The 24,166-nt window shown below is 35.1% G+C and overlaps 2 protein-coding genes across 3 annotated transcripts in view; both read left to right on the top strand.

The window, feature by feature from the left end:
- The first annotated feature begins 3,234 nt into the window (after positions 1-3,234).
- LOC135136710 (UDP-glycosyltransferase UGT5-like) lies at positions 3,235-5,226 on the top strand. The gene is made up of 4 exons (XM_064066131.1): positions 3,235-3,638; positions 3,702-4,493; positions 4,540-4,759; positions 4,811-5,226. The coding sequence occupies exons 1-4, from the start codon at positions 3,392-3,394 to the stop codon at positions 5,091-5,093; spliced, it is 1,542 nt and encodes a 513-aa protein (XP_063922201.1). The 5' UTR covers positions 3,235-3,391; the 3' UTR covers positions 5,094-5,226.
- Positions 5,222-24,166, top strand: part of LOC135136709 (UDP-glycosyltransferase UGT5-like) — a 35,007-nt gene continuing 16,062 nt past the window's right edge. For both annotated transcript variants that reach the window (XM_064066128.1, XM_064066130.1), the window contains exon 1: positions 5,222-5,474. In XM_064066128.1, coding sequence (XP_063922198.1) covers positions 5,222-5,474 — 253 coding nt within the window. The remainder of the gene's footprint in view (positions 5,475-24,166) is intronic.

Here is a 24,166-nt window from a genome sequence, read left to right as displayed (position 1 = left end):
ATTCAAAAACTGAGACTTCGAGAAATCGAAAAATCGGAGGATCGAGAAATTGAGGAGTCGGAAGCCGAAAAGGAAAGTTAAAAATTGAAAAATTGAGAAACTGAACAATCAAAACAACGAAACATCTGAATTCGATAAATTGAGAAATTAAAAAAATTCAATAATCGAAAAATTTAAAAAAAGAAAAACTGGAAAATCAAAAATTAAAATTCAAAAAATCGAAAAATTGAAAAATTGAAATATAGAAGAACTGAAAACTCGAGATATCGAAAAACCTAGAATTTTAAAAAATGAAATATTAAAACATCGAAAAGTTTAAAAATTGAGAAATCGAAGCATTAAACAGTCGCAGAATTGAAAAATCTAAAGTTTACAATAATTTGAAAATCGAAAAAGGAAAAAAGCGAGAAATCAAAAAAAATCCATCAATTCAAAAATCGAAAAGTCGAAAAATTGAAATATTGAAAAATCTCATAACTGAAAGAAATATTCAAAAAATTGACATATTAAAAAATTGGAAAATTGAGAAATTGAAAATCTAAAAAAGCAAAATTGAAAAACTGTAATCTTTGAAAAATTAAAGAATTGAAGATGTGAAAAATCGAAACTTTAGGAAATCCAGAAATGGACAAATAAAAAAAATACTTTAGAAATCGGCAAACTGAAAATTTAGAAACGTGAAAATTTGAAAAATTGAAAAATCGAAATATTTAAAAACCGTAAAATTGAAGAGGACAAACATTGAGAAATCGTACCATTAAAACATCGAAAGATTGAGAAATCGAAAAATAAAAAATCGAGAAATAGAAAATTTAAAGAATGGAGGAATCGGAAAAGTCCAAAATTGAAATATTGAAAAATTGAGACACATAAAGTTGAAAAATCGAGAAATCGACAAGCCGAAAAATCCCAATAGCGTATTTAGGTATAAATCACAAGATCAGGACTATTCTACTTTTTAAAATTTAAATAACATTATAAATTGGAAAATGTTGATTTTTTTTCCAAAAATCTTGACGTCCAAGGTGAAAACTCGACACGGATGCATAAACCATAAACGGGGCGAAACTACAATTTTACTATTGTAAAATTTGGAGATTGCGTCATTTCATTGTTCGTGACAAATTTTGGAGGGTGTAATTTGATAATACAATTTGAAATGTAAATTTTGTCATTCGGGAACATTATGTATTAAATCGTTAAGATGTTCTAGAACTTTGTTCACTTATTCGTTGTAAAGTCCAATGGTCGAAATGGGTTAGTTCTTCGTAGTGGATGTGTATCAGATCAACTCTAACGAATACCGGTTTATAGATAAATCGCTTAAAGCCGATATTGGCCTGAGTGTGCTTTGGTCTGTAGATCAAACAAGTTCTCAGGCGACGAAAAATTGCATGTGGAGGGAGACTTCGGATTACAAATCGTGCCAAGAAAGACATATTTGGGAGAGATGGATTTTCAGGTGCTTGACTAGCGGTTATTTTAAATTGTTTGCTGTCGTTCGCGAAGTGAAGAACACAATTTCATTAAAATGATAATTATAAAATTATCATAATCACTATTGGTATTAATTAACACAAAATGGCGCGCAAGTTATCAGTTGATTTCGTTAATAAATTCATAGAAAGAAATTAAAAAGTAAAAAATACAATAACAAAAATTTTAAAATGCGGTTTACGAAAAATTAGTTGTCCTGTGCAAAGAAGAAAATTTTTGAAACGCTGACAAATATGACATCTTAAAAAAAATAACACTTGAAGAAGTGCTTTCGGCGTAATATTTTTGATGCTCGCGTGAACAAAATACTCTATGTCAGTGTGCAGTGCGCAAAGAGTTAACTGTGCAGATCTAGCCGAAAATCCGAAAACCAAATCGCTGTGTGTAGGGCCAGCATAACGGAAGTAATAAATCATCCCATCGGTTGAAGAACGTTGGGTCAGTGCAATGATGTCGGTGTTATATTCCGAGAGGGGCCCAATACACCCAATAAAATGGAACAGACAAAATAAAGCTTCAAACATGATTATTTTTATACTAAAATTCTGAAGTTTATAAACTGCACATTATATTTATTTATTTATTTATTTTATCTTGTTTTCGAACTATAATAAACATTTCAAACAATGTCTGTAACTTATTTTAATGTAAATTATATTCATGTGCTTAACAAAATCAGATGTAATATTAGTGTGATTTTGACCTTATTCTAGATTTTATTACAGCAGAACGGCGTATCCTTTTTAAATTTTAGAAGTTACGGAAACTAGTTCAAGAAACAATTAGTTATCTCGTATTTTTGGAACAAAATCTACCAAAATGTCCGATAACAGCAATTGTTTTTCATAGAAACAAACAGTCTTCAAAGCAGCCTTTAACAACTCGATATTACAAACATGCCTCTTAAGTTCTTTATGCGTTTTTTTCTCTCTTGTAATTATTTGTAATGTTAACACCGAAAGTTTATGTCATTCTGTTATTTACTTTGAACATATATTTTCATTTTGTGTTAATATTTTTGTAACACCACGAATCTAAATTTTACTTAAAATCTTGTTTCACTTTAATCTTGTAAAACTAAACAAAAAACTTGGAAAGTTTCTGTCAGTCTTCAGATATAGTCAAATAAAAATAGGCGTCAAATTCATTTAAATTCAATTCTTTCGGATCACGTTACAACGCGTTGCTTCATATTTTTTATGTCAAGTATATTTTCATATTTTGTACATATATGTTTATACACATTACTGTTTACGGAACAATGTTAATTATGGATTTATGGATAACTCCTCATATAAGAGCAGAGTGAAGGGTGTTTGCTTTTGCTAATGTTTGATGGCGCCATCTGATTTAGAGTATAATAACTCTGTAGAGGCTTCAACGGGTAGCTACGTGTTGTACGGTGATCTTAGTGAAGACAAGTTAGAAAAGGCACTGACGCACAATCCACGGAAATGCATGAGATTGTGGTCACTGAAGGTGGTACTTTTACGTATCGGTTGAACATGAAAGTATGGTCAAAAATAAGGATAAAAGAGCTTCAGGGGACTCGCTAGACAATTTAATAAAATAAACAACTACGATAATAAGTACTATAACCAAATATTTTCACGTGTATTGTTAGTTGCCTACACCACCTCAACCTGACCCACTGATGCATTATGTAACACCAATTATAATTGGTTTTAATAATTATTAAAACCTTGCAAAATTATGCGTCAACGAGTTCCAGAAGCGTCTGGAGCAACACTTGCGCAACATTTCGATATCTCCCTACCCCATTTAGATAGATTAGGTACTATTACAACACGCGCCTCACCGTGACCTACAGATCAATTTTAGACGTGCTCGCGCGCGTGCTTGCATTGCCAAACACCCGCACACATTAATCCAAATGAAAATTCTAGTCGCAGTTCTGTGTACACTAATTTTAGTGCAAGGAACAAAATGTGCGAAAATTCTCGGGGTTTTTCCAATCCACGCAAAAAGCCACTATTTTCTGGGTAGCAGCCTCATGCGGGGACTCGCCGAAAAAGGGCACGATGTGACTGTACTAAACACCTTCGGGGAAAAAAATCCACCCAAGAATGGGTCCTACAGAGACATCATTCTTACGTCGGAAATGACCCAGGATGGCGTAGGTAAGGTGGACTTTAAAATTGTTACCTTGAATGACGATAATGAATGACTATCAAATCTTGTAGCGTACGATTTATTCCAAATCGTGGACCAAAACTTCGTTATTTACAACCTGTTCATGAACTGGATGGGCAACACGGTCACTGAAATCACCCTAGGGCACCCCGAAGTCCAAAAACTCCTGAATTCCGGCGAAAAATTCGACGTCGTGATCATGGAACAATTCGTCAATGATGGTTTGAAAGTCCTGGCGCACCAATTCCAGGCACCGTTGGTACTATTCTCGACTTGCGGCTCCAACGCCTGGATTAACCCCTTGGTGGGGAACCCGGCGCCACCGTCGTACGTTCCCGAGCAAAACATCGTTTTCCATTCGTCCAATTTCTTCGATCGACTCAGGAATTCGATCATCTACACGTACGGCTATATAAACCGGCACTTGATGTTCTTTCCAGCGCAGAACAAAATCGTGAAGAAGTACTTCCCGGACGCGCCTGACTTGGACGTACTCTTGTACAACGCGTCTTTAGTACTATTGAACTCCCATTTAAGCACGAACATGGCGGTACCCAGAGTACCGAACATGGTCGACATAGGCGGCTTTCACTTAAAACCACCGAAAAAACTACCCCAAGACTTGCAGAAGTATCTGGATGAAGCCAAAAACGGGGTTATTTATTTCAGTATGGGATCAGGTCTGCAAAGTACTAATCTTCCAGTTGAGAAACGAGACGCCCTTTTGCGAGTTTTTTCCAAACTGAAGCAAAACGTTCTGTGGAAATGGGAGAGCGATGTTTTGCCGGGGCAACCAGCGAATGTTAAACTAGGGAAGTGGCTGCCGCAGCAAGACATTTTAGGTACTTTCTCATAATGAAGTTCCGAGTTTGTAACTAATTGTTTCAGCACATCCCAATATTAAGGCATTTATTACCCATGGGGGTCTTTTGAGTCTGATCGAAAGCGTATACTATGCCGTTCCAATCCTAGCTATTCCAGTATTCGGGGACCAAATCTGGAACGCTGAGGAGGCTGCAGCCAATGGTTTAGGACGATGCATTCCCTATAGCCAACTCGACGAAACTAAATTCGAAGAAGCACTTAACGACGTGTTAAACAATCAAAGGTGATTTCATAATTTGTATGAATAAGTGACACATTGTAACGATTTTTTTAGATATCGCGATAATATGAAGAGGAGATCCAAGGTTATGCACGATCGTAGACATACACCTTTAGACGACGCTGATTATTGGATACGATATGTCATTCGTCATCAAGGGGCTCCCCATTTGAAGGTAGCCGGATTAGAGCTACCTTGGTACCAATATCTAGCTTTAGACGTCGTACTCTTTATCGTGGCTGTGATTTTCGTGGTATTTTACTCGTTTTATGTTTTGATAAAAATTGTGAAAAAAATACGAAACGCACGAAGTCGTAGTAAAGTTAAGAGAAATTAATTGCGTAACACGATAATATCTGATATGATATCTGTGAGTGGTTGAGAGATTAGGAGACGTCTGTACGTAATTTATAGTGGTTGACACAGTTTCTACAAGCACTAGAGTCCAATAAAGACAAACTAAAAATGAACGTAGTTTTAATTACAATTGCATGGGTACTCGTTGTGGTGGCACCAATCCGAAGTGCCAAAATTCTAGGAGTGTTTCCGTTACACACCAAAAGTCACTATTTTCTGGGCAGTAGTCTCATGCGTGGACTCGCGGAAAAAGGGCACGACGTCACCGTAATTAACACACGCGGTGAAAAAGACCCCCCCAAAAATGGTACCTACAGAGACATCATAGTCACGTCAGAACTAACTAAATCGGATGGTCCCGGTAAGTGCATTATCTGAATTATCGTGATAATAAAGATAACGTCCCTGTTAAAAATGCCCAATCAAATCCAATCTAAATTATTTTGGGATCGCCCAATATAAATTAGATTGGGTACGCCCAATCAAATCCAATCTGCGAGTAGTCCGCACGCCAATCGCACAAAGAAGGTAAAAAAAGGCCACCACAATGGTCACGTGGTACGCAAGCAAACATATTATCACTATTATAGCGAACAATAAAACTTTTTTAAAAAACAACCCTTTTACGCGGGTTTAAGTGTTAATATTATCCGAGAGGAGTATATTTTTGGGAAAAAATTCTGTGTTCGACACGATAAGATTTATGACGATAAGCGTAATCAAAAAAATTGCATAAATATTTTCCTGCGTATTAGCAACCCCCATAAGGAGGTCGACGGAGAACGTAACCACCCACTTCGATGAGAAGTCGTAAAGAAACACATTACGCAAACATTTTGCATCCTACGGCAACGATACGTAGGTGCCTCAATATTACGTTTAAACGACGGTCACAGTGTCGCCCAATCTGGCCCAATCAAATACAATCCCAAATTGGGGGCGCCCAAGCAAATCCAATCCCAGATTGGGGGCGCCCAATCATATTCAATCTGCGAATAATTCGCACGCCAATCGCACAAAGAAGGTAAAAAAAGGCCACCACAATGGTCACGTGGTACGCAAGCAAACATATTATCACTATAATAGCGAACAATAAAACTTTTTTAAAAACAACTCTTTTACGCGGGTTTAAGTGTTAATATTATCCGACAGGAGTATATTTTTGGGAAAAAATTCTGTGTTCGACACGATAAGATTTATGACGATAAGCATAATCAAAAAAATCGCATAAATATTTTCCTGCGTATTAGCAACCCCCATAAGGGGGTCGACGGAGAACGTAACCACCCACTTCGATGAGAAGTTGTAAAGAAACACATTACGCAAACATTTTGCATCCTACGGCAACGATACGGACCGTAGGTGCCTCAATATTACGTTTAAACGACGGTCACAGTGTCGCCCAATCTGGCCCAATCAAATCCAATCCCAAATTGGGGGCGCCCAATCAAACCCAATCTGCGAATAATTCGCACGCCAATCGCACAAAGAAGGTAAAAAATGACCACCACAATGGTCACGTGGTACGCAAGCAAACATATTATCACCATTATAGCGAACAATAAAACTTTTTTAAAAAACAACCCTTTTACGCGGGTTTAAGTGTTAATATTATCCGACAGGAGTATATTTTTGGGAAAAAATTCTGTGTTCGACACGATAGGATTTATGACGATAAGCATACTCAAAAAAAAATGCATAAATATTTTCCTGCGTATTAGCAACCCCCATAAGGAGGTCGACGGAGAACGTAACCACCCACTTCGATGCGAAGTCGTAAAGAAACACATTACGCAACCATTTTGCATCCTACGGCAACGATACGGACCGTAGGTGCCTCAATATTACGTTTAAACGACGGTCACAGTGTCGCCCAATCTGGCCCAATCAAATCCAATCCCAAATTGGGGGCGCCCAATCAAATCCAATCTGCGAATAATTCGCACGCCAATCGCACAAAGAAGATAAAAAATGACCACCACAATGGTCACGTGGTGCGCAAGCAAACATATTATCACTATTATAGCGAACAATAAACCTTTTTTAAAAAACAACCCTTTTACGCGGGTTTAAGTGATAATATTATCCGAGAGAAGTATATTTTTGGGAAAAAATTCTGTGTTCGACACGATAACGTTTACAGCGATAAGCATACCAAAAAAAAATTGCATAATATTTTCTACAAATTACCAACCCCAATAAGGGGGTCAACGGAGAACGTAACCACCCACTTCGATGAGAAGTCGTAAAGAAACACATTACGGAACCATTTTGCATCCTACGGCAACGATACGGACCGTAGGTGCCTCAATTTCACGTTTAAACGACGGTCACAGTGTCGCCCAATCTGGCCCAATCAAATCCAATCCCAAATTGGGGGCGCCCAATCAAATCCAATCTGCGAATAATTCGCACGCCAATCGCACAAAGAAGGTAAAAAATGACCACCACAATGGTCACGTGGTGCGCAAGCAAACATATTATCACTATTATAGCGAACAATAAACCTTTTTTAAAAAACAACCCTTTTACGCGGGTTTAAGTGTTAATATTATCCGAGAGAAGTATATTTTTGGGAAAAAATTCTGTGTTCGACACGATAACGTTTACAGCGATAAGCATACCAAAAAAAATTGCATAATATTTTCTACAAATTACCAACCCCAATAAGGGGGTCAACGGAGAACGTAACCACCCACTTCGATGAGAAGACGTAAAGAAACACATTACGCAACCATTTTGCATCCTACGGCAACGATACGGACCGCACGTGCCTCAATATTACGTTTAAACGACGTTCACAGTGTCGCCCAATCTCGCCCAATCTGCGAATAATTCGCACGCCAATCGCACAAAACAGGTAAAAAATGACCTCCACAATGGTCACGTGGTACGCGAGCAAACATATTATCACTATTATAGCGAACAATAAAACTTTTTTAAAAAACAACCCTTTTACGCGGGTTTAAGTGTTAATATTATCCGAGAGAAGTATATTTTTGGGAAAAAATTCTGTGTTCGACACGATAACGTTTACAGCGATAAGCATACCAAAAAAAAATTGCATAATATTTTCTACAAATTACCAACCCCAATAAGGGGGTCAACGGAAAACGTAACCACCCACTTCGATGAGAAGACGTAAAGAAACACATTACGCAACCATTTTGCATCCTACGGCAACGATACGGACCGCACGTGCCTCAATATTACGTTTAAACGACGTTCACAGTGTCGCCCAATCTCGCCCAATCTGCGAATAATTCGCACGCCAATCGCACAAAACAGGTAAAAAATGACCTCCACAATGGTCACGTGGTACGCGAGCAAACATATTATCACTATTATAGCGAACAATAAAACTTTTTTAAAAAACAACCCTTTTACGCGGGTTTAAGTGTTAATATTATCCGAGAGAAGTATATTTTTGGGAAAAAATTCTGTGTTCGACACAATGAAATGTATAACTGTAATCATGATTAAAAAAGTTATATAAATATTTTGTATAAATTAGCAACCCCTGTAAGGGGGTTGACGCTGAACGTAACGACCCACTTTGATAAGAAATCGTAAAGGGACACATAACAATTATTTTTTATTCTACGGGAATGGTCCTGACCAGACTTGGCTCAATATTGCGTTTAAACGACATTCATAGTGTCGCCCAATCAAATACAATCTGCGAATAATCCGCACACCCATCTCACACAGAAGGTACAGAATAACCACCAGGGTGGTAATCTGGTACGCAAGCAAGCATATTATCACCATTTTAACGAATAATAAAACTTTTTTAGAAAACAACCCTGTTACGGGGTTTTAAGGGTTAATACTGCATCACCGGAGTATACTATTGGAAAAAAATTCTGTGTTCGACACAATAAAATGTATAACTATAAACATGAGAAGTTAGATATTTTGTATAAATTAGCAACCCCTGTATGAGGGTTGACGCAGAACGTACTGACTCACTTAATAATAATAATAATAATAATCGTAATTTATTATCCAACAGACAAAGATCTATGTGGATACTTGTACATAACTCCGGATAAGTATACACAAATACATATAACAAAAAAAGAAAGAAATCAATACAAAACAATTATATAACTAAACACTAATCACTAAAAAATTATATAACTCAACATGCAGGAATGTCAACTACGGTGGCGTAAGAACTGCATTTTTACACAGATAAGTGAAATGTTTGATATTCTGTAAAAAGATGTCAGCAAGAGGAGCAATATTATTGTAACTTCTGCACATATTATATAACGGCGAATAGAAATGTTGATTAGTTCTACACCAATCTATTGCAAATGTTCCAGCATATCTACAATTTAAGCGCGGTATGTGAAAACTAAGATTACCAAGCAGATTTTGTGAAAAAATTTTCCCGTGAATCAGCTGATGTAAAAATATAATATTTGCCACCGTTCTTCTATCCTTCAACGAGTATAGATTAAATTCATTGAAAAGAACTACCCTCGAACAAGTTCTTACGGGATATCTTCCAAATTTAACATAAAATAAATGTTTACAAAATTTTCTTTGAATACGCTCTATTGAAGATATATGAATTTTGTAGTATGGATCCCATACGACGGATGAATATTCCAGTTTAGAACGAATAAATGAATAATATAATACAAGCAAAGAATCAACATTGGTAAAACCGACAGTATTTCTTATAATAAACCCTAACATTCTATTAGCATGATCACAAATATGTTGAAAATGGGGTATAAATGACAATTTTGAATCAACCACAACACCAAGGTCTTTAATTTGGAATATTCTATCTATTTCTGTATCGTTTAATTCATACTTAAATTGTGTAGTATCAGGTGATCTAGAAAAGGTTATTACTTTACATTTGGCTACATTAATATTTTGTTTATTATTGTGACACCATATAATAAAATTATTAAGATCATTTTGAAGCGAGTAACAATCATCAAGCGTGGTAATAGTTTTAGCCACCTTCATGTCATCAGCGTACACAAAGATAGGACACTTAAATTCTAAAAGTGCGTCATTGAAGTATATAATAAATAAAATAGGTCCAAGGTTTGACCCTTGCGTTACACCACTCGTAGTTACATAAGTTTGAGAGCGAAAACCACGGTACTCAACATACTGAATGCGATTACACAAAAAGGATTGAAATAACTTTATTAAATTACTACACAGGCCAAATTTGCTCAACTTATCAAGCAAAATCGAGTGATTAACCACATCGAAAGCTTTAGATAAATCTGTGTAAATAACATCAACTTGTTTTTTACTTTCAAGAGAATCAGATATGTATTGGATGTACTCACACAGATTTGTTGAAGTTGACTTTCCTTTTATAAAGCCAAGTTGACTGGGGCTAAGTTGATTAGATACATGACTATATAAATTAAGTATTAGCTACAATTCTTTCAAAGATCTTACTAAAATTTGAAACTATTGCAATGGGCCTATAATTCTCGATGTTATTACGTACGCCAGATTTGAAGACCGGGATAACTTTAGTAGACTTCCACTTATTAGGATATGCAGCCTCAGCAATAATTAAATTAAACAAGTAGCAAAGGGGTTCACATAAACAAGAAATACAGTCTTTTACAAGGAAAGCAGGCACATTGTCAGGACCCATAGTAAAATTAGAATTGACTTTTTTGACGGCATCCAAAATATCACAGGTATTTATTACGAAATTGTGTAAGACGCTCACTATATCACTTTCTCTATCACAGACTGGGAAACTATCACAGATATTATCACTACTAAAGACGTCACTGAAATGAATCGCGAAATGATTGACAATTTCTTGTGGATCAGTTAGTTCAATACCATTATTGAACACATGGCCTGGGATACTCGAGACATTTTTCTTTTGATTAATATATGCCCATAAATGAGATGAGAACTCGTGAAGAGACGCATAACACAACTGTTTTGTATTCTACGGCAATGATCCTGACCAGACGTGGGTCAAAATTACGTTTAAACGACGTTCACAATGTCATTAGTCAATTCAATTTTGAAACATTGTTTGTAATCCAGGTTCAGGTGGAATCGGTATTTTGGGTTGCCTATTTTAAAAACATAAATGGATCATCTTAGCTGAATAACCCTGTATATGCAATAATTTTAAACACGGTATTCCCCACCCTGGTAGTATCGAAATATAGAAAAAACAAATTGAAAATCGAATGGGGCAAAACCTCCGTGAACCACCTTCGATACGAAGACGCTCAGCCACCTCGTAAACAGAGTTGGAAAAACGTTCGAATAAAAACGACGTAAACACTTTCAGTTTCAATTAAAAGTAAAACCGACTTTTTGCTGCTTATCACTCATTCATGGATTCATTCATCGTTAATGGTCAGTGCTAAAGTTTTTTTGGTAATGCTTCATGACGATCGACTTTTGATTTTAACGGATGTTTGGTCCTTGCCACAACGATTTTACATTGTTTATTGGAACAAAAATAAGAGTAACTTAGAATGCTACAAGAAGTGTTGAAAATGTTGTCCCTGAGTAGCAATACAGGCGTCAGAGCGTTGCAAGATGTTTGTTGATAAATATCACTTGTTCTTGAAGCTCTACGATATTGTCTGGACACTGTTGATTTCCACAAACTAACTGTTGCATCCAACCGATACACGTTTATCGAAAACGGTCTCTTGAACTCGTACTTGTTGACGAGCATGTGGAGTCTCATCGGACAAAAAATGAGTGTTGTCGCTATTGAACTAGTAAGTTGCATGGTTCGAAAAAAACGTTTTTTAGGAATCATGATAAAACAATATCGTAAATGGCGTTGGCATGGCACTAACGAAGAAAAACAATTCCGTGAAATCTACGTTGAATGGTTTCATTAACGTATGTTTGTATTACATACACCATTGTCTTTTCAAATTTATGATCCGGTCTTCCCCATCGTAGCAGTGTTTAAAGTTCCTATCCAGTGTTTCTACCAAATCCGAAAACACCAAACTAACACTAGGCTTATTCTTTATTTGAATATCAGAGTGCAGGTCCTATTAACAGAAATCAGTCTCTAAACGTGGAATCATATTACCTATCTCTTGGTGTGCGAAAAAGACGAGGATACAAGCTAGAGCTGGTCGCCCATCAAACGTCTTTTAATCTATCGTCTTCAACGTACCATATGAAATGCGAAAAAGGACCATTAACTATATAGACGATTCTTGCCGTCAGCCTTCGTATCATTACTAACAGGATAGTGATACAAATGGTATAATTTGTTGTCAGCTTAACCAAAATATCATCAGTATTCATCAGTGATATTACTGACTACCTGTGTAGGTACTTTTAAAAACGAGATACCGTCGCGAGCAAAAAATTCTGGTCGTCAGTATCAGCGTGTGCCATTTAATTCGGTGCACAAAAATGACATTGACGACTAGAATTTTTTGCTCACGATGATAGGTGCGATTTTAATGTCGGCCTTTCCATGTGAAACAGCATGTGTGAATAAACATGTGTTCGCATGATTGATGAAACAATTGAGGACGCTCGTTTAGGTAACCAATTTGAAAAACCGTCGTCATTTATTGGTTTGGGTTCTTCACTTCCGATCGGCACCTATTATAGGTCTAAAGTTCAAACTTCTATTATGGGCTGTAACACGTTTCTACATATAAAACGCTGTGGTGTCCAAATGTGGATTCAAATTTGGCGAAAAAAAAAAAACAACGGGACGAAATCGCATTTGAATAATTTGAATAAAAGAAATTAAGAAAATCGTTAAATCTTGGCAACCAAGTGTAACGTTTCATCCATGTGTGAATTTAGGGCGACATGTTTGGGTTATCACAAGGCATTGAAATGATTATAATTTTATTTATTTGCTTAAAAGGTGGCTTTCATACGTACATACTTACTAGAAAGCTCTCGAGAAAACCCAAGGCGTCGTACCGAGGCGGCGTATGAGTTTATTTCGTAACAATAATAAAAATAATAATAATGTTAAGCGGGTATTACGGACATCAATGCGAATATTGTATTAGTATTTATCTTCCCTTGTCCATGAATGAGGTTGTCAATGTATTAAATGAAATATAGCACTAAAAACAGATTCACTCTCATTGATCGAATATGTATTAGTGTCGGTGTTACAAAAATTTATCAGGAATCTTTGCCGCAAAAAGTACAATCGTTTAATTGTGTCGGCTAGAAGTTTCAACATTCAGGCGTGGTGCTTATTATAAAAACATCGAGAATTAACCGATTAGGTATTTTTGTATGCTTGTAACGTACGTTAAAGCAAAACGAATTACGATATTCAATGTTCAGTTATTCCTAATGTAGTTAAGTCTTTTACTATTATATCATCAATATTGATGTTCCTCATTCCTCTCTATTGTAATTGTCGCTAAATGCTTTGCTTACTTTCATAACCTCAGTCATTGGGATATTGTCGAATTTGGAAATGTATTTCCTATTTGACAATACATCTTATTAATATTATGGTAGGACTCATCACTGACCCGGATATGACCGGCATTTACGGATACTAAAACCTATTAATGTTATGCTTTGATTAGATGAATAAAAAAATTTGGCAATCCCAGACTTACAAAATACACATTCGTCAGCTATTATTCTCTAATTTCACCCCATCCCAGGCGTTTCTAATTTGCAGTTTATCTTGCAGACTGGGGGTTAAAAATCCTCCAATCAAGTCAAAACTCGACATTTGCTTATTTCTCAATGCGAAGATTGTTGATACAAAATATCAACCCGTTCGAAGAAATCGTTAAAAACTACCCCCACAACAACCTTGCAGACTGGGGCCTAAAAATACTCTAATCAAGTTAAAATTTGATATTCGCTACTTTTTCAATACGAGGATTATTGATGTAAGATTTCAGCCCATTCGGAGAAACCCTCAACAATCACCCCCAAAACAACCTTGCAGACTGGGGGTTAAAAATGCTCCAACCAAGTCAAAACTCGATATTTGCTTATTTCTCAATGCGAAGATTCTTGATACAAAATTTCAAGCCGTTCGGAAAAACTTTTAAAAACCACCCTTAAAACAGATTTGCAGACTGGGTGTTAAAAATACTCCAATCAAGTCAAAACTCGACATTTGCTTATTTACTAATACGAAGATTGTTAATACAAGATTTCAATCCGTTCGGAGAAACAGTTAAAAACCACCCCTAAAACAACTTTGCAGACTGAGACTTAAAAATACTCTAATCAAGTTAAAATTTGACATTCGCTATTTTTTCAATACGAGGATTACTGATGCAAAATTTCAGCCTATTCCGGAGAAACCCTCAACACTCACCCCCAAAACAACCTTGCAGACTGGGGGTTAAAAATGCTCCAATCAAGTCAAAACTCGATATTTGCTTATTTCTCAATACGAAGATTGTTAATACAAAAATTCAACCCGTTCGGAGAAACGGTTAAAAACTACCCCTAAAACAACCTTGCATACTGGGGGTTAAAACTATTTTAATCAAGTCAAAATTTCACAATCGCTAGTTTTTCAATACGACGATTTTTGGTGCAAAATTTCAGCCCATTTGGAGCAACCCTCAAAAACCACCCCCAAAACAACCTTGCAGACTGGGGGTTGAAAAATGCTCCAATCAAAACTATATTTGCTTATTTCTCAATACGAAGATTGTTGATACAAAATTTCAGTACATTCGTAGAAATCCTTAAAAGAAACAGACTAGGGATTAAAACAGCCCGGCTACCCAGCGATCGCCTTAAAAGCTCCCTAAACGAATCACTCCAAAAAATTATTTTATTATTTAAATTTAATTTAGTTTTTTTAATTTATTTTTTTATTATTTTATTGTTAATTATTAATTAATTTATTAATATTTAAATTTAAATTTACAAAATATGTAAATTACGAATATAGGAGTATTTGTTATAGATACGTGAATTGCGATAATTTGAGTTTATGTTTATCGCTGTTAGATAATAATCAGTTGCTACTATGTAAGGATGCATAAGTTCGGCATTTTTTCGTTCATTCTCTCAATTTGGGGTGTGTTTTTACACGTCATTTTTGCTGTTAACTTGGTTCATTCAGTACATACTATATGCTGGTTTTAAGTTCTTTGGGGTATCTATTATTAAACTTTCATCATCAGTCAAAAAATACAAAGTGGTGTCCAGAAGAGAAAATTTAAAATTCAGAGGAAACAAAATCTTAAAGACATTATTTTAAAGCACATTAGACATTTTTAATTTTTGAGAAACCTAACGTAAAGAAAACGTTTTGAGAGAAAGTTTAAAGTAATAATAGGAAGCTCAAACTTAATTTTATTTGAATTTCATAAAGAACCCAGAAAAGTGCTAATTTCTTAATTAATTATTATTAATAGGAAAACAGATAAAGATCCATTATATTCAATACGACGCAAAATTGTCTTCATAGATCTTACAGCCTTTGGATAGTGTCCACGTCCATTTTTCTAACTTTCTGGTAGATTGTGCTTATTAATTGTTCTTCTAAATTGGCTTCCCAGCCGTTGTTGTAAACCTTTCTACCTAGTATTGCCCAAATGTTGTTTTCGATTGTTCGCACTGGGGGCATTATGGGGGGGATTATCTTTTCTTAGGTACAAAATTTATATTATTTCTTTCTAACCAATCCCTGGACATTCTATTATAATGGCAGCTTGCAAAATCTGGCCAAAATATTACATCGTTGTTATTATCGTGTTGTCATATATTGTTATGTATTGACCGCGTCACCACTAATACGACCAATGAATGGTGCTGAAGCGCCAGCCGGAGATATAGCCCATCAAACCAAAATTTTATCTTCAAATTTTGCTTTCGACTTAAATTTTATTTGAAATTTCTTCTATATTGTTTGTATAAAATCCATCGTTACCTTCCATCTCGGAATAGGCAAACGTAAACTATTTTTCATCGCATAGCATAACCACACGATTATCCAGAAAATGATGAATTCTCAATAGCCGGGAACATCTGAAAATTCTCTCTAACTGCGATGCTGTATGTTTAACATTTAGCTTTTTTGCTGTATTTTAAGTTGTTTTTTTAGAAACTGTTATATGGGAACTCTAAACAATCGAGCTAATCAATCTTCTTGTTGATGTTCCAGATTCTTGTCTTTACTATTTCTTCTTAATCTTTCTAAACTTATTTCACTGAAAATTCGTGGCCTATCACTTTTTGGCAAATTAATACCAGGTGGTATTGCTACCTCGCAGTCTTTAATTGTTGTGTGCATACTTAGTTGCGAGTACCTATAACATATTTGGTCCAAAATATATTCACAATTTCACTTTTAGGTACTTCGGTAATTAACTGATATATGGCTTTTTGCAATTCTATTTTGTATGACATTGTTTAAGCGTTAATTGACATATGACATAAATTGTATAAAATGGGAAACAAGAAAGGTTGCTTGGTTTAAAAAAAAATTTAGTAGTTTTTCTCTCTTTTTTTACGTACTAGCGGTGAAAGTGACTTAAAATTGGAAAATCTTAGTAAAAGTAAAGACGGCTAATCTAGTTGAGTGCATGTATTTAGGAACATTTTAGTTGTATTGAAATAACGATATAGATGTGAAAATTCAAGAAAAAAAAAAGTAGAATTTGAAAATATACATGATTTTAATCTTTCCAATCCAATGGCACTACATACCTTATTTATAAAGCTAAGTCCTAATGTACCCTTGAATACTAAATTATCTACCCACCAATTTTGGAAATAAAAATTACCATTAGACTCCAGAAAAAGTATATTTAGGAGTTTTATTTTGGTAGAGAAAATTAACAGAAAATGGGTTTCATATTCTGTTGGTTTTGAAAAAATATTTTGTTGCAATACTCTTATCAAGTCAAAACTCGATATTTTGTTACTTACGATAATCCCCGTATTGAGAAACTAGCAAATGTCAAATTTTGACTTGATTAGAGTATTTTTAAGCCCCAATCTGCAAGCTTGTTGTGGGGGTAGTCTTTAACGATTTCTCCGAACGGGTTGAAATTTTGTATCAAGAATCTTCGTATTGAAAAATTATGAAATATCAAGTTTTGACTTGATTGAACCATTTTAAACCCCCACTCTGCAAGGTTGTTTTGGGGGTGATTTTTGAGGGTTTCTTCGAATAGGCTGAAATTTTGTATCGATAATCCTCGTATTGAAAAACTAGCGAATGTCAAATTTTAACTTGATTAGAGTATTTTTAAGCCCCAGTCTGCAAGCTTTTTGTGGGGGTAGTTTTTAACGATTTCTCCGAACGAGTTGAAATTTTGTATCAAGAATCTTCGTATTAAAAAATTAAGAAATATCGAGTTTTGACTTGATTGGAGCATTTTTGACCTCCAGTCTGCAAGGTTGTTTTGGGGGTGATTTTTAAAGGTTTCTCCGAATGGCTTGAACTTTTGTATGAACAATCTTCGTATTGAGAAATAAGCGTCTGTCGAGTTTTGACTTGATTGGAATATTTTTAACCCCCAGTCTGCAAGGTTGTTTTGGGGGTGATTTTTGAGGGTTCCTTCGAATAGGCTGAAATTTTGTATCGATAATGCTCGTATCGAGAAACTAGCAAATATCAAATTTTGACTTGATTGGAGTATTTTTAAGCCTCAGTCTGCAAGGTTGTTTTGGGGGTGGTTTGTAAGGGTTTCTCCGAACGGTTTGAAATTTTGTATCAACAATTTTCGTATTGAGCAATAAGCAAATGTCGAGTTTTGACTTAATTGCAGCATTTTTAACCCCCAGTCTGCAAGATAAACTGTGGTCTGCAAATTAGACACGCCCCCCCATCCCTAAGAGCCTAGCGTAACTACCGGTTATTTATCCACGCATCACTTGAAAAGTGACCTACACTACTCTGACCTACTGCTGCTAACCTTTTCTTTTTATTTCAACGGTCTACGTAAACTAGATAGATATGACATTATGAATTAGTTATTTATTGTGAAGAGCTGCTGCTGGAAATACGATGCAGATATTTTGTCTCTTCAGGTACTACAAATTACGCATATTTAAGAAGTGTGTGTACTAATACAAAAACCGAACTATAAAACACAGTTCAAGTTCACGATAGTAGCTCATTCATTGCGGCATTATGCAGATTAATCTGAGTGTTTTTTTTATAAAAACGTATTGATGAAAAACTTAAGTGATAAGACGTATCCAGTCTGCCAGGTAAATCATGGGAATGACCTCGCTTATTTACGTTGACTAATGCTTTGGCGCTCTAGGATTCAGTCGCATAGTTCCGATGTTTGTTAATGAATATAATCAATTAATCATATTGTTTAACTATCTCTCTTTTCTTATCTGCATGTTGGGGTATTCTATCGTCATCTTTAACTTACTTGTAAGCAATACATACAGATATGTGGGCAATTAATTGTGTCGAAAAGCACCGTTATACCGGGTGTCGGAAAATGGTAGATTAACTCTCTGCTACGCTCTTAACAATCAACTGGTGAGTTTGGAAATAGTAAAATAGCTATTTATGGTATAAATGACTAAAAACGAACTTTGTCTGACGAAAAAACAGTTTAGCACACGAGGCGAAGCCGCGTGTGATAATGTTTTATAGTGGATATTATTCGTTTATTCACGTGTTTCATAGAAGATTGTTTCCAATTTCGCAAAATTAAAAAATTAAAATCTTTAGGTACAGTATTTACATAAATATTAATTGTACTCCTACTAATATGATGAGCATTTAAAGAAGGTAAATTGCCTAAGTTGCCTATACTTTCGTCACGGTCAAATTCAAAGGATGTTCCTGGCCTTTCATTAGGATTGTTTTACAGAAGGTGGACCATCAAGCGTTGCAAATTTTAGTTGAATATGTTTACACATCCATAGCAACGAAAATTTCAGTGGTAGTGCAAATTTGTAGTTTTTTTTACTTTATTCGTGTGAATAAAGTGTTGCTATGAACATTTTATTCATCCTTTCGATTAAACTATGGTTTTAATAGCGAGATTTAACATATAGTCCGGTCATAATAGACATTTTAAATAACAAACACTCCTACAGAGCTGAATTTTGGTACAAACCTTGGGTTCACCCGTAGAAATAAAGGGACAAAAGTCCCCATAGATCCCATGTGTGCTAAAAAGTTATTCAAGGTCAAAGGTCAACATTTTTGGTTTGGATTTTTCTCGGAAACAGTAAGTTTTATCAAAAACATAGCACAGACAAAAATTGTAGATCCTAAAATTGTCTACAAAAATGATCCTTATACTTTTTTCCTAACAATCACCATTCTCAAGATATCGCCGTTATAACAGCTGAAGGAGTTTCATTCTACATGATGCACACAAATGCCATGTATACAGGTGTCTCTTTTATTTGATACAACGTCTGTAATTTTTTTATTCTTAAAGATAAACATGTAGTTCTTTGAGAAAATTTGTCTCATGTTAAAAGATCTATGTGGTGGCAACCTCACATTTTTATTATCACTTCCGGTAGAAACGGAAATGACGTCAACTTATTTTTTTTTAATGGAACACTAGGTATATTTTGTCATAAATGGAAAGATTGATTTTTTGTAGTGTACTACAAAAAATGAAAAGCAATTAATAGTCTAAAATCAATACTTTAAAAGTTATTCAATAAAATTGACGAAAAATTCATATTTATTGATGACAATCTAGTAGCTTGAAAAATTGACACTCATGTCATTTATTTACGTAGGTTCACTGCATTTCAATGAAAATTTTAAAAACAACCAAGAATGTAATTTTTGAATAACTAACTAATAACAATTGTATACGTTTTTATCACAATAAATTTTCAAAAATATCTCCGTTTTGTTGGATGTACATTTCAGCACGTCTACGAATGCCTTGTGTGGCATTTGTTATAAACTGTGGGTTTAATGATATGCAAATTTCTCTGACGCGTTCTTTCAAGGGCTCTTTATCTCTCCATTCTTCAAAGTAAACATTGTCTTTTACGAAACCCCTAAGAAAATAATCTAGGGGTTTCATATCTGGCGATCTTGCAGGCCATCTTATTGGACCCGTGTTCTCCATCCAACGGTCTTGAAATGTTTCTGTTAAGAAATTATCCACGTTCCTCACGTTGTGAGTTGGTGCCTCATCCTGCTGGAAATACAAGTTTTGAACTTGCTTGAGAGGTAAGTTATCTAAATAATCGTCTTCCATCTGCCGCAGAATACGTAGATACTGCTCGGCATTTAAGTTGTTGTCAAAAAAGTATGGTTCAATTATCGTGTTGTTGATAATACCAATCCATGCAATGAATTTCCCCGCCCTCTGATTGCCTCTTGGTTTAAATAAATGCTAATTTTCAGTAGACCAATAATAGGTATTCCGTCTGTTAAAAATGCCTTTATTAGTAAACGATGCTTCGTCGCTGAAAATGATATTTTGAAGGAATAGTGGTTCTTCTTGGTCTCTTATTAGCAGCCACTCTGCAAACTTTTGTCGCCTTAAGAAAGCACCTGCTTCAAGATGTTGATGCTTTGCGTATTTAAAAGGACGCCGACTGAGCAATTCCAAACGTTGATCTAATCTCTCGAATAGAAATGTCTTTACTTTCAATAACGGCTAGCAAAACATTGAGTACCGTCTCATAATCTTCGGTGATATTTGCAGGTCTTTTCGTTTTCACATTAAACTGACCTTGGTTTTTTAAATTTTCAATTATTTGTTTCAGTTTTGTTCGATACAACTTTCTCCTGTTGGGATATAATTCGTTGAACTTTCGGCAAGTGCCGTTTAAACTTTCTTCGCATTTCCCATAGAGTACGATCATACGAAAATAGTCTTCGTTATTAAAATTTTCTACAATTTCTATAATGTTATCGTTATTAGCCACTAAAATAACACTCATCAAACTTCAAAAATTATGATCAAATTATTGTTAGAAACGCCGAACTGACAGATTAAACTACTATCGTTTTTCAAACAACTAGATTTTGAATTAAATGGAAATTTTTTTAAATATTTTACTACATTTCTGGTTCTACCGGAAGTGATAATAAAAATGTGAGGTTGCCACCACATAGATCTTTTAAAATGATACAGATTTCCTCAAAAAAAACCTACAGGTTTATATTTCAGAATAAAAAAGTTACACGGGTTGTATTAAATAAATGTAAATGCCATTCGTGTCTCTTAAATGTACAAAATACGTAACTACGAACAATATAATAAATAACTACTAACTAATTCTGAGAATATACACTCAACAGAAACTCAGTCCTTAAACAGTCCCTTCTACCATAAATTGATAAAATTATTTACTGTTTAAAACCTGGAAAGGGTCAACAGCGAACAGAAATATATTCTTGAAGAAGTTTATCTGCTTATCCAAAATGCCAAAACCACGTTTTATTGTTACATGCAATAACCGGCTGCGATAGTGTTCAGAAGAGGTTAAACATCAGCAATTATTTGAAAAAAAGAACGTGATTGCGCTAAAGGATTTGAAGAAATTGACTCGTCTCCCCAAACGATGATCACAAAAGGAATTCGCTTTCTCCTTGCTGTTTGTGGAGCTCCAAAAAAATTAATTGTATCGACACGTATAGATATTTAACGTTTGTAAAAAAAAAAAACAAATAAGAAACAAGTACAACTATTGTGTCTTCCTTCAACATCGGCTTCTGCTCATCAACACTTGTACCGAGTATAGTATCAAGTCTAGACATGGCTAGGCTAACAACTGAACCTCGAAGACTGGGGTTGGAAACGAACAGATAATACTTTGGATTCAAACTATACTCCGAAAAAACTCCTAAACACTATTTTTTGCAATTGCAAAAAAGGTTGTTGTACTAGATGTGGCTGTAGAAGAGTAGGGTTGTTGTGTTCACCAGCGTGCACTAATTGCCAAGGCCACTCTTGCTCGAATGTCCAACAGAATTCAACAGACGAAGATTCATGTGATATCGATGAAGACAACTGATTTATCTTCAGTTGAACAATTTATGGACATCCAGCAAGAAAAAGAGGAAGAAGAGGAAGAAACTGAAGAAGACATGACTGTTGAGGTCGAATTTGAAGAGCATGAATCAGATTAAAATGTTAACGGAAATTAGAACTATAGTTGATTGATTTAAATCAACTATATCAATATCAAAATCAATAATCATCATGCAGTAAATACAGTATTTTCCCATAAAACTTCGTCATAACAGATCGTAGGCTTACTGGGGAAACCACGTTAAAAAAAACCACGCCAGTACACTACCCCACAGGTGATGTGGAAATGTGTGCATATCATGTAGAATGTAACTCCTTCAACTTTTAGAACGGCGATAACTTAGGAATGGTGATTTTTTGTGAAAAAAGTATAAGGACCATTTTTGTAGATAATTTTATGCTCTATAATTTTTGTATAAAGCTTACCGTTTTCGAGAAAAATCCAAAAAACCAAAAATTTTACCTTTGACCTTGAATAACTTTTTTAGCACACATGGGATCTATGAGGACGTTTGGGACTTTATTTCTACTAGGGTATCCAAGGTCTCTACCAAAATTCAGCTCTGTCGGAGTTTTTGTTATTGGATCACTATTTTTATGCCTATTTTGACCGGACCTTCAATGGTTTCAATTAGATGGGGGTCGAATCCATTTTTCTACTGCAATGCACTAAATTCGGTCAAAATAGATATGCAAATAGTGTTCAAATCACAAAAACTCGGACAGAGCTGAATTTTGGGAGACACCTTGGGTACACCCGTAGAGATAAAGTGCCAAAAGTTCCAGAAGATCCCATGTGTGCTTCAAAAATGTCAAAAGTCAAAATTTTTGTTTTTTGAATTTTTCTCGAACGGTAGGTAAGTGTTATCAAAAATATAGTTCAGACAAACGTTATAGAGCATAAAATTATCTACAAAAATGGTCCTTATACTTTGTTTCTTAAGAATCACCATTCCTAAGACATTGCCGTTCTAAAAGTTGAAGGAGTTACATTCTATATGATATGCATACATTTCCACACCACCTCTGAGGTAGTGTACTTGACGCGCTTACGTGGTTGTCCCAGTAGGCCTACGATCTGTTATGACGGAGTTTTACGGAAAAATACTGTTTTTACTGCATGATGATTATTGATTTTGATATTGATATAGTTGATTGATTTAAACTATACAGCGTGTTATTGAAAGGTACGTACAAAATAAAATCGGCAATTGGTCTCGAATATGGGGGCTAAAAGTAAAAAAAAAGTTCAGGAAAAAGTGTTCTTCTTTTAGAGATAAAAATTATTAAAATTTATGTCCAAATTCGTTCTACGCCTCTGATAAAAAGAACATCTTTCGTTTCTATAGCAACATTTAGTCTTGACAAAAGTTTTATTGTTACAGTTGCTAGGATTTATTAAAATAAATTAATTTTACCTATTTATCCTTCAGTAGCGTCTAAAAAGGTTGGATAAGGGTTAATTTTCCCCTTATAATTTTGATAACAGAAACTAAGTTTTTCAGACTTTTTAGACTTCGCGAAGAACTGTCAATTTTGTTGTACGTACCTTTCAATAACACCCTGTAGTTCTAATTTCTGTTAACATTTTAATCTTCAAATTCGACTTCAACTGCGGAAGCGTAGAATGGTCAGGTGAATTTTTTTTTTTGGAAAAAACTCAACATGTCGAGATTAAACTCGATGTGTTGAGAAAAAACACAACATGTCGAGAAAAAACGCGACATGTTGAGAAAAAACTAGTAGACTTTTTAATGACATTGTTTGTGTACAATATTTTTTGCAACGAATAAACTTTTAAACCAAAAAGATTAACTGTGAGTTATTTATAAACAACGATGTTGACAGCGGCGTCAACACTTAGCAGTTTGCTGTTTCCGGGCTATTTTAAGGTTACCATGGCGACGGAAAGAACAAAGCACGTGTGCGGAAAGTTGGACCTCCCGCATGCTGTTGAATGCCCCGAAGGCATCAAAAAAGGTCATAAGTGCAAAAAATATATTTACAGCATATTATCAACGGGAATAAAGCTATATCCGCAATATGCGTAGAATTAAAAATGTTAATGTTTATACGTCGGAAGGATGTCACGTAAACA

Source organism: Zophobas morio, unplaced genomic scaffold (assembly GCF_036711695.1).
Source record: "Zophobas morio isolate AGI-343-1 ecotype UQ-CSIRO unplaced genomic scaffold, CSIRO_AGI_Zmor_V1 ptg000026l, whole genome shotgun sequence".
Lineage (NCBI taxonomy): Eukaryota > Metazoa > Arthropoda > Insecta > Coleoptera > Tenebrionidae > Zophobas > Zophobas morio.
The sequence above is the reverse complement of the archived record's forward strand: the minus strand, read 5'-3'. Positions and strand labels throughout refer to the sequence as shown.

Bases quoted from the DNA above. Each gene is read 5' to 3' on its own strand.
- LOC135136710 (XM_064066131.1), top strand. From the start codon at position 3,392: ATGAAAATTCTAGTCGCAGTTCTGTGTACACTAATTTTAGTGCAAGGA. The intron at 3,639-3,701 runs GTAAGGTGGACT...CAAATCTTGTAG, and splicing joins AATGACCCAGGATGGCGTAG to CGTACGATTTATTCCAAATC. The intron at 4,760-4,810 runs GTGATTTCATAA...CGATTTTTTTAG, and splicing joins GACGTGTTAAACAATCAAAG to ATATCGCGATAATATGAAGA.